At 37.6% G+C, this 15839-nt stretch overlaps 1 protein-coding gene across 1 annotated transcript; it reads left to right on the forward strand.

Annotated features, from left to right (window-relative positions):
* Positions 1–829: 829 nt before the first annotated feature.
* Positions 830–5482, forward strand: LOC126775665 (alpha-tocopherol transfer protein-like). Its single transcript, XM_050497729.1, has 4 exons — positions 830–873; positions 3579–3710; positions 4488–4701; positions 5328–5482. The coding sequence occupies exons 1-4, from the start codon at positions 853–855 to the stop codon at positions 5480–5482; spliced, it is 522 nt and encodes a 173-aa protein (XP_050353686.1). The 5' UTR covers positions 830–852.
* Positions 5483–15839: the final 10357 nt, after the last annotated feature.

Here is a 15839-nt window from a genome sequence, read left to right on the forward strand (position 1 = left end):
ACTTAAATTATCCTTTGCATCGTAACTTAATATGCATGAACATACATTGAATAAATATGACTATTAAAAAAAATATTGTGGAAAACATTTTAAAATCCGGTCAATTGTGAGTCACATGGGAGTCTTAAATTATTATGATGAGAAGTAAGAAAAGAATAATTATCGTACGCCGAAATTGGGAATTGTACGAAATTGTGGAAAAATGTTAACAATAAAATAACAGTGTATTCATATCCATATCGCCGTCTCATTTCCGCGATCTATATATAATTCATATATTAAAATTACAATTTATTTTCTTTAAAGCGCTTTTACTTGTTGATAATAGTCTTCCAGTCCGATTTTCGGATTATGATTTATCACTATTAACGTTTGTCCAGGTCCCCATAATTTTTTCACAATCTGTTACTTATACTTTGTACATATTAAAATTACTTTTTAAACAGCACTATTTTTTTAATATTATTTCAGGTCGTGATATTATTGAACGCTTCCATATATTAGCAAGAGGTTCTGTTGAACAGACAAAAATTACAATTGACAGAGTACTAACGACAAAAGGATTGCTATCTGAATTCGTATTGACAAATCCAAATGTTCTTTTGAAAGAACTTCACATGTTTCTAGACAATGCGTTAGTATTCTAATATGTATATTATTTTTTATTTTTTATAACAATATACTAAATATAAAATTTATTATAATAAATATATATATATTTATCATATTAATTTTAAGAATTATATTTTCAGATTAGTTACAATATTACCTATAATAAATCCCAAAGACCGAACAAGAGTTTTTTTGTGGCGGCTTACAAATGAAAACTTTGAAGACTTCAACTTATTGACCATGGCGAAGCTTGGTAGTTTTGTAAGTACATATCGGTGGCAGCAAAGTAGATACGGACATCTCCATAATAGCATATTTTCAGATCATATTAAGTAAAAAATAGTTACCATTTCGACATTTATGTATCAATTAACTTGAAATTTTCCATGATGATTTAAAATAACATTTTTTATCTATTGTATAACGGATTTTATCGCTATTTCGTTATTTTTCTGAATTTATGTAGATGTATTTTTTTACTTTGTAAAAGTCTAAACGTAAAAGAAAACATATGCCTGATTTTCGTTTCTTAGTTGTAATCAAAACAGAGCTCATTCTAATTAAAATATTTAATAAATTAAGGTAACAACCTCCAGAATTGCTTTTTTTAGGATATTTAAAGAAATCTAAGCGACATAAAAAAAAATATTTAACATATTTAGACTAAAATTTTGTAGATGTCTTCATTTACTTTGCATATAACATTTCACATAGCTTCATCTACGTCTCTCAGTTAAACTCATTTAATTTCCTAAACCACACAAATGTTTTGTTTTAATAATAATGCATGTGCAATAACGATTTTATTTATTATTTATTCATATTAATTATATATTTTAGTTTATGGACAGATTATATAATTATACTTTAGATAAACTACCAAAGAAAATATTTTTTTTATTAATTAATATAAATAAAGTATAATGCTAACATACAGATAAAAAAATGAATATCACTGTTTCTTAAAAGTATAATCTCTTGAAATTTACAGAATATGCCTGATATTTATATTTTTAACCACTCAGTTAAGTGTTTTATTGGTAAAGTGCTGTGCCGCGGTTCCACCCGGGTATAACTTAAATAAATCACTAAAAGCGGAATTAGTAATAACAACATTTTTAATTTCATTTTCGTGGGAAATTAGTATTTATTGGTTTTCGCCGCATCCAGATCTAGAAAGGTCAACATACAATTGGCCATGAGAAAAACAGAATTCCCTTAAATCTATTCCGACATATTTTAATGTATATCTCTGTACTTTATTTATTATAACTGCAAACGATACCTTCATAAGAAATTGTATTTTTTAAAAACTGAAAGGTAAATAAAGGTATTTAAAAAGTAAGTACTAACGATTAACTAACTATTAAAAAAGCGAGTAATTAAAAATAAATTTAACAAAACAATGAGAAGAAAATCTACGCAAATAATGGATTATTTTATAACTTATTTGATTACCACAAAAAAGTTTATAGTAAGTCATCCTTAAATGATACACATATAATGTCGTGGATGCTTTTTTTATCTTTTAAGAAAATCAATTCTGGCATACGTGATTGTTGCTTAACTTTAGCCGTTTAGGCAGCGCACGCAACGGAAACTCTCAAAAAGAAAACATTTTCCCCGTTTCTGCAACATTTTTTATTGATGCTTAGCTCCTATTGGTTGTAGCTTGATGTTTAATATAATAATAGCCTTTGATAAAGGGGAACACTAACATAATTTTCAATTTGAACTTGTATTTTTTGAGATTAGCGCGTTCAACCAAACAAACTCTTTAGCTTTATAATATTAGTAAAGATTAGTTACCGAGTATAAAATTAAAAAAATTCTTATAACTCAACAATTATTATCACTCAAAGAGATTAAAACGTTAACGATGAGGTGCGAATAAACTAAGTTATTATTTAAATTCTACGTCAACTGCTGTTGATTCTAATACGATACTGTGTTTGATATTTTTGTAAAAATCATGGTAGGTATCTTGATAAAAACTAATATTTTAATTTATAATTTTAGCAAAAAGTGCGATAAATTAACCACGTACCCGCGTAACTGCGTATGCGCAAGAGTGTGATAAGTGACTGATGTCTTTGTTTGCTATTCAAACATCTGTGGATACTCCGAAATAGAGGCGGACAAATTCAAATGTCCGTTTCTACTGCGGTGTTTTTTAAAATTCGAGTGTAGTATTCATCTACTTACCAGAAAATTGTAATTACTTAGAAAAATTAAAAATCCTTAATATAGACTTGTAAATAAGGTTAATATAAGCTTATTTTCGTATAAAAAGCATTTTCATAAAAATGCAGATGTCCTTATCTAGTTTGCTGCCATCGATATTATATAACTTATTTAATAACTTATCAACCAAAGAATGATACTCGCAAAATAATTTAAGTAGTTTTTGATAGTTTTTTTTAATTGAAAAATGAACTAACAACATGTTAGTTATAATGTCAAACTTTATTTAAATCTGGAATAAATATTATCGATTTACAATGGCTAAATAAGTTTTGTATTGAATTAATTAATTATATTCTTTGCTTATGTGATTTTTTGTTTCAACTTCCGACGTTATATTGATTTATGTGTGTGTTAAACAAAGTAACAGCCTGTGAATGTCCCACTGCTGGACTAAGGTCTCCTCTCCCTTTTTGAGGAGAAGGTACGGAGCTTATTCCACCACGCTGCTCCAACGCGGGTTGGTGGAATACACATGTGACAGAATTTCAATGAAATTAGACACATACAGGTTTTCTCACGATGTTTTCCTTCACCGTATAGCACGAGATGAATTATAATAACAAATTAAGCACATGAAAATTCAGTGGTGCTAGTTCGGGTTTGATCCCACGATCATAGGTTAAGATTTACACATTCTTATCGCTGTATCATCTCAGCTGTGTGTTAAATGTTAGAATATTATTATAGTCAATTAAATAATTTTAATATATTAATTATAGATCATGGAAATGAGAATACGCTCTGAATACATATTTTCGGATAGATATGTTATCGATTGTAAACATTTAAAGGCGAGTTTGATCCCGAAGCTCAATCCAGTTATTGTGAAGAGATCAGAAATTATGAGTACGGTAAATAACATTTTGTTTTTATCTTATCTGAAATATTAATCTAACTTTAATTTGAGTACATAAATACTATATATATTGTAATAGAAAATTTTATATATTAATGTCAAATGGATGCAACCTTTCACTTAGACCATTAATTACTAATGTGAAAGTAAAGTAATGAAGCGTAATATTAGTATTCAGAGTTATTATAAGTATATGGGTGAGGTCATTTTTGATGACAGATATCAATGAATTGTTCAACTGATTGAGGAAGTTTTATTTAAAACATCTATTGGAGTGTCTTATAGGTAAGATGGATTACTGCCCTCTACCTCCTTGTGCGCGTTTAGTCTTGTAAAGAATAGAAGTTCTTTCTTGAGTAGTTTAATGGTATATTAATTCCGGTATATCAAGTCCTATTGACATTTATTCTGCAACATTTATTATACTGGTGGTACGGCTTTGTGCAAGCTCGTCTGGGTAGGTACAACCCACTCATCAGATATTCTACCGCAAAACAGCAGTACTTAGTATTTTTTTGTTCCGGTTTGAAGGGTGATTGAGCCAGTGTAATTACAAGCACAAGGGACATAACATCTTAGTTCCCAAGGTTGGTGGCGCATTGGCGATGTAAGCGATGGTTAACATTTCTTACGATGCTCATGTCTATGGACGTTGGTGACCACTTACCATCAGGTGGCCCTATACTTATCGCAACTATTCTATAAAAAAAACCACCGACATGATCTTTCCGCTATCTATAATTATTTTTGTTTTATTTGTTTTATATTTCAGGAAGCTTACAGAGTAAAAGTAAAAGGCTTTCATGTAATAAATGCTCCAGGTTTTATCGAAAAAATTGTATACATATTGAAATCTGTACTTAAAGAAAAAATTATGAACAGAATTTATATCCACAATTCTTATGAAGAACTTTACGAGGCAATTCCTAAAGAAGTTCTTCCCCAAGAATACGGAGGTGATCTTCCAAGTTGCAGTAAGCTCTCTGGTACGTAGTTTGAGCGTTCAAATGTTTTCTTTTATAGTGAAATATTTTTGGACGTAATGGAACTAAAATTTCAATGTTTATTAAAATCTTTTTTTATCACAAAAATCCGGTCTACATATGAAGTGTTTCTTACATTTACAATCCTAATTTTCCCATTTCGATGACACTATTAATGAAACTAATAACCACGCGTGATAGAAAACCGCAAGCATGCACGAGCATATTTAAGTTGGGATGTGTTCTAAGCTTTAGGTTGTACCTATTATGATATGGAATCCTCCAAAAAATTTATTAAAATATTTATTGAAATAAATATTATTATTATTATTATTATTATTATTATTATATCTAAATTGAAATCATAAAACAATAAAAAATAAAAATAAGAGTAAAATAATTTAAATTAAATCACTTCAAACGAAATTACATTTAACAAATTTAATTAATTATCTAAAATATTGATATAAATTCAGTATCATTTGACTGCGTGACCTTCCACTGATTTTCAGCGGTACGGGTACGCTGTGATCCCAGCTGACAATATCAATGGTTTACATTAACAATATGATTATAAATTCCGACAACTAATTACTTCTTTACGTATTTACAATTTTTTTTTATTCCAGAGCAATTGAAGAATTACCTTAAAACAGAGGAAGCAAACGAAATTATAGAACATTCTAGTAAAATCGTTTCGAACGAAACAAAACGTAGTTGCATTCGATTCAATGAAGAGTATTTAGGCATGCCGGGATCTTTTAAACGGTTGAATGTAGATTAATTACAAATAATATATAAAACAAAACTTTTACTCTATATCGTGTAATAATAACGTATCGGTCTTAATAATAGACAAAGATACAATCTGGTTTGAAGGGGGAAAGTGGAACTATTCTTATTGGTTGTTTTACCACAAAACAGCTATTGATTACTATATTTTTGTCAATGCTCCAGTTTGTTTAGCCGAGTGAACCAAAGTTATAGTCTCAACGGACATTTAATTATTAGTTCCTATGGGGGTGGCGCATTGACGCCGTAAGGCATTTGACAGTTTCCATGGATGACAATTTACCATCAAGTGTCCCATTTGCCTTCCTGAACTAAATGTAAAAAATGTCACTTAGTAATTCTACTTATACTATTTTTATATACACTAGGAAAACTAAATAGGTGTTACATAATATTATTTGTGATTTAGTAGCTTTGCTGATAGAGAGCAGATCAGCTATAATGATGGTATGATATCCTTTGTCGCCATTTTATACGCTAACATCATCATATGTATCATATACAATACTAGATAACGTTATTGTAAAGTGTTGCCCAATTGCTGGGCTTTGCCTTCTCCTTATTGAGGAGAAGGGTTGAAGGTTACTCCACCACACGGCTCTGATGCTGGTTGGCGAATAAACGTAGGATATTTTCATCCGCCACATATATCATCACGATAGTTTCGTTCACCGCTGAGCAAGGGGTAAATTATAAACACAAATTAGGCACATGAAAATTCAGCTGTGCTGTCCCGGGTTTGAACTCGATCTTTTTTTAACTAGGGTTTGAACTCAGGACCTTGGGATCTGCGGCGTTATGTCTAGCGCATACAAGAGAAAAGAAACACTGTATATGTATTAGCTTTTCCAGTATTATTACGTACTCAACAAAACTTTCAGGAGTTGGTTGAACCCTACCACAATTTACTCATAGAAAAATTTAGTATCAATTTTCCTCGCCAGACTGTAATTAACATTATCGTTTATTAGATTAGATTAGTTAGTTTTACATAATTATCGACGAAATAAAATGTTTTATTTAAAGCCGATATATTTAAAAAAAGTAACTGTAAAAATACTGGTGATAGGGCTTTGTGCAAGCTCGTCTGGGTAGGTACCACCCACTCATCAGATATTCTACCGCAAAACAGCAGTACTTGATATTGTTGTGTTACGGTTTGAAGGGTGAATGAGTCAATGTAATTACAGGCACAAGGGATATAAAATCTTAGTTCCCAAGGTTGGTGGTGCATTGGCTATGTAAGAGATGGTTGAAATTTCTTACAATGCCAATGTCTAAGGGCGTTGGTGACCTCTTACCATCAGGTGGCTCATATGCTCGTTCGCCTTCCTATAAAAAAGTCTGGCTGCAAGGAGCTAGACTTTTTTATAGAATTTCATTACATTATCCTTTAACAAATTCATCGTTCTTTAATTTTATGTCATCCTGAATTGTCCAATCAATGTCGTGTTGTATTGCAATTTTAATTAAAATAGTTAGTGCTTATGTGAGGTGTTTTTTTACATTACTTATAAAAACTGAGAAAATAGTTGATTTATGCAAGCCCGTCTGGATTGGTACTTCCCACTCATCAGATATTTTACCGCCAAACAGCAATACTTAGTATTATTGTGTCACGGTTTGAGTGAGCCAGTGTAACAGTCACTGGGAAGACAATGTCTTAGTTTCCAAGGTTAGTGACGTATTGGTGATGTTAAGCGGTTGTTATATGTTGCAATGCCGATGACTAAAGTGATGACCTTTTACCATCAGGTGACCCATATATCCGACCGCCTGCGCAATACATAAAATTACCAATATATATACCAGAAATAGAAAAAAAAATCCTTATGGTGCAAACGTTTCTGTACAGATCCATTATATACTACATTAAGTTTTAAAGTGTAGTTAATTAATGTAATTTTTATTTCCTATATTTAAACGAACTTCTTAATTATTTTTTTTTTAAACATTATTACTAATACACCAAGCTTTCAATTGTGTCTATTAAGATTAATCTATTGTTGAAATTAAATATGTTAATTGGTACGCTGATAGTGTAAACGATACAAAACAATGGATAGGGAAAAAACAATTAATGACTTTCAATTTATTTCATTTTTTTTCACATGGAATGATTATTGTCATGTCTTATTAATAACGACTGAATCAGCTTGAAACTCATTCTTCCCTTTGGTTAGGTGATAATTTGCGCTGTTGTATCTAGCTTGTGATGAATTGATACAGAGAGTATTTAAATATGATATGCCGGATTTAAATTTTATTGTTTGACGTATTTAACTGAAATTATTTATGTAAATAAAAACAAATTTTGTTCATCCTTCACGACAATCAACGCCTTTATATAATTAATGAAGCATTATTTTTCACTCAATTATTTAATATGAAATTGTTAATTTGAATCATAATTTAAAGTATTTTTAGTATTTAACGTATCGACGATAAATGGAATAGTGTTTTTAGAACTTGTCGAGAATTTCTTGATAAATATAATATCATATGAGAAATCTAAAATAAAGTAGAAATTTGGTAATTTTGAAATTTGTCAACTTTCATTATAGTTTGATTATATATCATTGCCATTAGTAACATTTTAGTAAATAAAAAAATAAAATAACCATATTTATAAAAATAAATAAATTCCGTCCGTTACATACATTACGCGGAAGATATATAACATCTTAGTTTCCAAGGTTGGTGCTGCATTGACGATGTATTTTCGTTTTATTTTTTCTGTTGGTTATTTGAGTCGAGATGGCCTAATGGTTAGAACGCGTGATTCTTAACCGATGATCGTGCGTTCAAATCCGGGCAAGCACCACTGAATTTTCATGTGCTCAATTTGCGTTTATAATTCATCTCGTGCTGGACGGTGAAGGAAAACATTAAGGAAACCTGGATGTGTCTGAATTCATTGAAATTCTGCCACATGTGTATTCTACCAACCCGCATTGGAGCAGCGTGGTGGAATAAGCTCCATACCTGCTCCTCAAAAGGAAGAGGAGGCCTTAGCCCAGCAGTGGGACATTAACAGTCTGTTACTGTACTGTACTGTTGATTATTTCGTTGGTGAACATTTACTATTACTTGTTAGTCGGAGTAGTACTTAACACGATAAAAAAACAAACATTTACATAAATCATTTTTATTTTTTAACGTAATATATTATTGAACACAGTATACAAACGAGATGTTACTTTTACGTATTTGTTTCATACTGTATCACATTTTACAAATACACATTAATATATTCCTATATAACAGCATAATAAAAACAATTTTTAGATTAGAAAACTACATGTCTTCTATCTCCTAAGTGACATCAGCTTATTGGAAATTGATAAATTGAAAAAAACACATCTCTTACTATATGGATGCATGGTATTATTTTTGTCGATTATTTCCACTTTGACATAAAAGCAAAAAGTTTTAGACTTCTAATTGACAACGATGTTCAAATGGCCATGTTCTAGATTTAGTATATATAGTTAGGAGATTCCTTGATCCAACAGCGTTGTTAACAAAAAAAATAACGCGCGAATTTAAGCCCGCCATTTCGTTAGTGGACAGAAAGGTCCACTAACAAAATTAATTAATTATTGGCGCGACTTGTGATTTGTTGAATGTGTTCAAATGTGTTATTTGGATATTAAAGAGAAATTGAGTGAGTTGATTACATCAATTTGTATGATTAGGTGTTCTATTTTAAAAAAGATCAATTCGTGGTTTTTATATACTCAGTTTCACTTCTGGACGCTAAATATAGATTTTTTTAATATACGTGCCTTTTTTTCTCCAGAACAATGAAGGGCTTATTTTAAAACTGAAGAAACCCAGACGATAGTAAAAAACTAGATTCTAACGAATCAAAACGAGGTTTTTCTCAATTTTATGAAGAAAATTTAGGCACTACGGGTTCTTTTAAACAATTGAATGTTGATTAATTAAGAAACAATAATAGTGTAATCTATATTAAAAGGTACTAATTACATGAATTGTACTAATTGAGTAACTAGTCGATTTGAGCTATACTTATAAAAGAGGCCTATTGTGAAGTAAAGAGGTTTTTCTGAAATTTTTATTTTTAACTGCATTCAATCGAACCTCAAAAAATATCACCATTTGTCTATTAAGCACTCTAAGACGATTATGTGTGGTCTTATTATTTTTTTGTAATACATAAAATTTCATAAAAAAGTTTTTAATGCGAAATTAGAAATTTGCTATTATAATTAAATTAAATGAAGAAGTAAATATATTACTTCTTTTTTTGTGTTGTCATTGCTTCTATAAAAAATTATGTAAATGCTACGTTATAAATATAAGTACACAATTCTAAGTATTTCTTTTTTGGAAATTCTGAAGGAGTCTAAGGGTTATACGATAATAAACAGCTTTATTATTATTCCGATGAAGATTCGAATCTGATGTAATTCCTAAAAAAACAGATATCAAGATAGCAGTTTTTTGTAAATGTTACTTAAAAAATTATCTTACATATGTACGTTTCGTAATAATTACACTGAATTATTTGCTCCTGTTTTAGCTATTTGTTACAAAATCGTATTCTTTGTTGTAAATTTAATTCGTTTCAATGATAATGCTGCTTACGTCATCATAATAAACATTTTTTTTAATGGTATCGTTTTATTGTTTCTGTCTATCTATGGATGGTAGCTACCTATCACTAGTAATTTCCTATCTTACTACATCAGGATGCCTTGTTGTTCTACTTATTTATACAAACATGATCATTAAACAAAATTAAATACGAAAGGTAAAATTTAAAAAACTCTGGCCCTGACTTCTGTTATCTAGACGAAAGATTGATTGGTAGAGAGACAAGCGTTCTCGGTATTTTGCCATAGAATTTTCCTTGTTCATTGCACAGTCGATTGATTATTAACGGCTTATATACTATTATACATCATTTTTACTTACAATTATATAATTAATTCCAGTTTGCATTCTGTTCTGTTATTTTATATTACACTTAATTCGTGGTTTAAACAAGTCCGTCTGGGTAGGTAACACCCATCCATCAAATAATGTACCGCCAAACAGTAATACTTAGTATTGTAGAGTTCTGGTTTGTAGGATGCGTGAGCCAATGTCAATACAGACACAACATCTTGGTTCCCTAGGTTGGTGGCGCGTTGTCATGTGAGGAATTGTTGATATTTCTTAGACCAAAAAGTATGGTTAATATTTACCATCAGGAGTTGCTCGTCATTTTATAAAAAAAAATGTATATACAATGTACAAATGTATATGGAAATCATTCTTATATCAGTAGTAATAATCTGTTACACAGTTAAGTGCTAATAACTTTAACTACAAAAAATGAATTTAAAAATGGGTTCATGAATTTTAATTTAGCAACATTGTACTTAATTTTTTGTTTTTGTAAAGTATAATAAATGGTAAGAAGACAAATTTTACATTATATTTCAATAACGTTAACTTTTTAATCATTTTATGCTTTAGTTTCGGAGATCAGCGTACAGACAGACAGATAACAATAAAAAAATGCATTTTTGTGTTACTTTTTTTTACCCACACTCGTTTTTTAATAAATTTATTACATTCACACGGTTTCTTCGTGTATAGATGACACAAGCAAATTTTTTTTATCAGAAACAGAATCGACTTCCCCTTTAACGGGCATTGCAACGAGTGCACTTTCTAATCTTATGTGACATATCAAAAACATCCGGAAAGACTTCAGGCGTTGGACCAACGGCTTTATATGCTTTTCGGAGCACTGGAATATAAAGACTCCAATCTACGACAGATAAAACCCAACATTTGTCTTATTATCACAACCCGGGGCTTAAGCCCAGGACCTTTATATGCTAGCTACTAAACTACTAGATTAAACCTTTGCAGTTCATATTAATGATCAATGATCTGCCAAACGTGGTGAAGGAGACGAAATGTTTGCTGTTTGCAGACGATCTTAAGCTATATCTCACAGTCAATCAACTCAGTGACTATGCGAGGCTGTAAAGGGATAAAGATAGAGTAGTGTATGGAGCAAAGAAAATTGGTTGTAATTTAATACACAAAAATGTGCGGTGATCACCTTTTCTCGGGCACCCTCCCTACGTTATCCACGGGGTGCAGATGTCTAGAATTTCAGAAGTTTGGGCACTAGTTTTACGACTGAGCTAACGTTTCGTAATCACATAATAAAATGCTGCAAAAAAACCGGAACCGGTACACTTCCGCGAGCACCTCCGCCTGGAGCTCCCAAGGCGGATCGCCCGCGAGAAGTGTTGCCGCCATCCACGACACCGTACGATATCCGTGTATCACCCTCACCGCGATTCTCTGCGGCCTTCGCAAGAGAACCTTGTTAAGAGCGGTGAGAGCGTCCACCCAGATGGGAGCACCGTACAGAGCCATGGACTGCACAACATCGGCGTATAATCGCCGGCATGGCGTTTCCGGCCCTCCTACATTTGGTAGGAGCCGGCTTAAGGCAGCAGCAGCGTTGATGAGCTTCGGGCCAAGTTGGACAAAATGCTGCCCGAAGCTCCATCTTCCGTCCAGGGTCAGGCCCAGATACTTCATGTGGGCCTGCACCTTAATCACCGTCCTCTGGACGGTGATAAACGCCCCTCGAGTGGGGCCTCGACGTGGACCGTGGAATAAGAGGACCTCCGTTTTTGAGATGGAGACCCTCAAGCCCAACATTCCTATGCGGTCCACTGTGAGCGACGTACCGACTTCGGCCAGGCGCGCCGCCTACTGATAATTCCGCCCTGTCGCCGTGATGAGAGTGTCGTCCGCATAGCACAACACCCCCATTCTGGGAAGGACGGATGTCCGCAGGAGCCAGTCGAAGCCAACGTTCCACAGAATTGGGCCGAGAACTGACCCCTGTGGAACGCCACAGCCTACCCGACGCCGGAAAAGACGCCCATCGCCCCCCTCCCAGAGGACTACCCGGTCCTGGAGGTATGCCCCCAACAGCCTCCTGAGATAGGAAGGCACCCCGTGGTATCGGAGTGCCTCTCCAATAGTCTCGAAAGGAAGACTATTGAAGGCGTTCGCAACATCTATCGATACTGCCAAAACTACGTCCCCTCGAGCCACCGCATCCGTGGTCCGGGTTTTCAGGGCGTCCAGGGCGTCGATAGTTGATCGACCCGCCCTGAACCCGTACTGAGCCTCTGACAGACCCGGCACCACCTCGTCGAGTTGCTGAATAAGACGTGCAGCGAGAATTTTTTCGAAGAATTTGCCCGTCTCGTTCAGCAGCACAATCGGCCTGTATGCCGAGGAAGAATCTGGCGGTCGACCTTGCTTTGGCAACAAGCCCAACTTTCCCTCTTTCCAAGGCTTCGGAAACTGCCCGCTGCACAGACATTGGTCGAACAGCTCCCGAAGCCTTACGCCTAGGTATTCCAGAGCGTCACATAGAACACGCCCTGGAATCCCGTCTGGGCCCGGCGCAGTGTTTTTGGCCCCCAAGCGGTCGAAGGCCACCTCCATCTCCCGCTCCGTGATCAGTGGTGGAGTCACTGTGTCGTCAATCATGGAGCGAGGGACCATCTGTGGAGGGACATGCTCACCTGGATGGGGGAAGAGTTCCCCGACCAGGCGCAGGAGGAGATCCGATGACATTGTCTCTGTCACGGGGGCACCCTGCGTGCGGAATTTTCCACGCACACCGCGGAACGGACGCCCCCAGGGGTCCCGGTTCAGGCCCGCCAGTAGTTCTTCCCTAGCTTTCTCCTTGGCCTGACTTATCGCCAGCTGTAGGTCTTTTTTCAGCTGACGATAAGCGGCCAATAGCTGTCCCTCCAAGTCCGCATCAAAACCGTTGCGCCTCCTACAACGGACGTAAGCCCTTCGCGCCCGGCTGCACGTCGCCCGAAGCTCTGCTATTTCGGGCGACCACCAATACACTGGCAGGCGCGGAGCTCTACGCCGGAACCTAGGCATGGCAGCATCGCAGACCTCTTTGAGGGCACTGCGCATGTGGCCTGTTAGCTCTTCTGCACTGGCACCCTCCCACCTTCCTGTGGAACCCCACCGCTGTACGATGGCAGCCTCCCTGGCCAGCTCACGATCTAGCTGGCTAAGAGACCACCTCGGAAGCGTGGTTGGCACCCTAGAGGGTTCCACCGACCTGCGAGAGGTAGAGATCTCAAACCGGATGTACCTGTGGTCCGACAGAGTCTCCACCTCCTCCTCTACTCTCCAATTCAACACTCTGCGTGCTACAACATGGGTGGTGAAAGAGAGATCCACCACGGACCCCCCCTGTTGCCGCACGCACGTGTAAACCTGCCCCCTGTTGACTAGGGACAGGCTGGAGAGTAGTGCCCACACCTGAATGGCCCTTCCTCGCAGATTCGTGGCAGGGTTGCCCCAGGCACGTGATTTGGCATTGAAGTTGCCCAAGACCAGTATTGGCCTCGGTGACTGCCTGGTCACCGCAGCTCTGATCGAGCCGAGATAAATCTCGAACTCTGCCAGGCCGCGGTTGGGAGAGAAGTACGTACCCACAACAACGAATTCTCTCCACCCTGCCACTACGTAACCCGAGCCCCTCTCAATGAGTGAGAGAGAACTCGTTTCACTCCGGGTAGTAATCACCACGGTGCCGTCCAAGTCTCCTAACCAGTTAGGTAGGGGAGGAACATAATGTGGCTCGCAGGCCACAGCCAGGTCGATCTGCCACTCCGCCATGGACTGCAGCAGCAGGTCCTGCGCCGCGGCGCAGTGGTTGACGTTTGTCTGGAGAAACTTTATGTTTGTGCTCATGTTGACATTGAAGCTTCTTCCTCGGCCTGGCGCCGTCCGACATTGGTGGTAGTCTGGGTGCCTAAGACCACCGTACCCTTTGTGATGGGGGGGTTACACTCCCCTGATCCCATCACGTGCCCAGAGGTCTTGCCAGCGTCTGCGCACACAGCACAGCGCAGTTTCTCGATACAGCCCGCCGACTTGTGGCCATCTACGCCACACCGGAAGCATAGACCCCCCCGTTCCGCTTTGGATGGGCAAAGCACCTTCGTGTGGCCAAGGCCCATACACTTGAAGCAGCGCAAAGGGCGTTGCTCCAATACGCATACCTTGGCCGAGCTCCACCCTACGAGGAGGCGACCGGCATCTGATATCTTCTTCGCCGCTGTGAGAGGACAGGTAACGCGGAACATTCCCATATATCCGGGACCACGCTGCAACACTCCGCATCTGACTAAGTCAGGGAAGCAGTTCCCTGCACGAGTAACTGCAGCGAACAATTTATCTTTGGTGACGGAATCATCCAATCCCGTCACCTTAAGGTCCACTCGCTTTACAGGTCGAACGACGCTTGTGACTCCATCCAGCACGCACTGTGCTGGATGGAGTCACAAGCGTCAAGCTTCTCAGCAAGCTTATCCGCCTGCTCCGCCTGTGCTTTCGGCAGCTCGAGGAGTCTGGCTCCCGTCGCCGATCGTCGGACCCTAAGGCCGCCACAGATTCCAATATCCTGAAGCTTAACGCCCTGCTCCGCGCGCTCCAGGATGTGAGCGTATGTAACGCCCTTCTCCTGCGCATCCGGCTGCAGAGTGATCATTACTGCAGCCCTGCGAGGAGCAACCAGCCTCGGTTTGGCCACCGGCGGAGCCTTCGCCACTGTTGATGGTACTGTGGCGGACGCTGCGGCCGAGGGGGAAGCCTTTTCCTTCTTTTTCCCCTTTTTAACCACGGTGGACCATGATGTCTCCTGGGCCTCCCGTGGTTGGGATTCCGACGTGGTCGGGGTGGCTGATGGGCACGTAGTCGGTGCCAGCGGGACTGACTCGACTGCAGGCACCCGGTTCGGCGCCTGTGCGGGTTTCGGTGGTGGGGTCGGATGGACCACTTGCGCGTATGTAGGTGCAGTTTTCTGCACTGCAGCCTGTTTCTTGTCCGCGGCCAGAGGGGGACGGAGCACTTTCGCTGGAAGGAGACGGTCCTGAATTCCTTCCATTTGAGCTTTAATCATAAAGCCCACCGACGACATTATAGAGGCCTTAAATTCCTCCAAAGCCTGTGTGTCCCGCACAGTGCTGGTGGACGCCTCATTTGTCACTGCCACCATGGTCCGCATTTCCGCAAACTCACGGCGGTGGGCTTTTAACTCAGCCTTGAGGCTGTCCACCTCCTTGCTCTTCCGCCTCGGTCCTTGATGCCAGAGCATCTACGATGGACTGGAGCGAAGATGCAGATTCTTTGAGCTTCTTGATGAAGCCACAAACAACAAAAAAAAAAAAAAAACCAACGAACAATCAAACGAAACAAAAGAAAACAAAAATACCCTATATAAATTTAAAAAATGACAATAATTGAACAACAAAAACAAA

Source organism: Nymphalis io, chromosome 18 (genome assembly GCF_905147045.1).
Source record: "Nymphalis io chromosome 18, ilAglIoxx1.1, whole genome shotgun sequence".
Taxonomy (NCBI): Eukaryota; Metazoa; Arthropoda; class Insecta; order Lepidoptera; family Nymphalidae; genus Nymphalis; species Nymphalis io.

Excerpts from the sequence above, each read along its gene's own strand:
- LOC126775665 (XM_050497729.1), top strand. The coding sequence starts at position 853 with ATGGCGAAGCTTGGTAGTTTT. Across the intron at positions 874-3,578 it reads TGGCGAAGCTTGGTAGTTTT|ATCATGGAAATGAGAATACG; the intron begins GTAAGTACATAT and ends TATTAATTATAG. Across the intron at positions 3,711-4,487 it reads GATCAGAAATTATGAGTACG|GAAGCTTACAGAGTAAAAGT; the intron begins GTAAATAACATT and ends TTTATATTTCAG.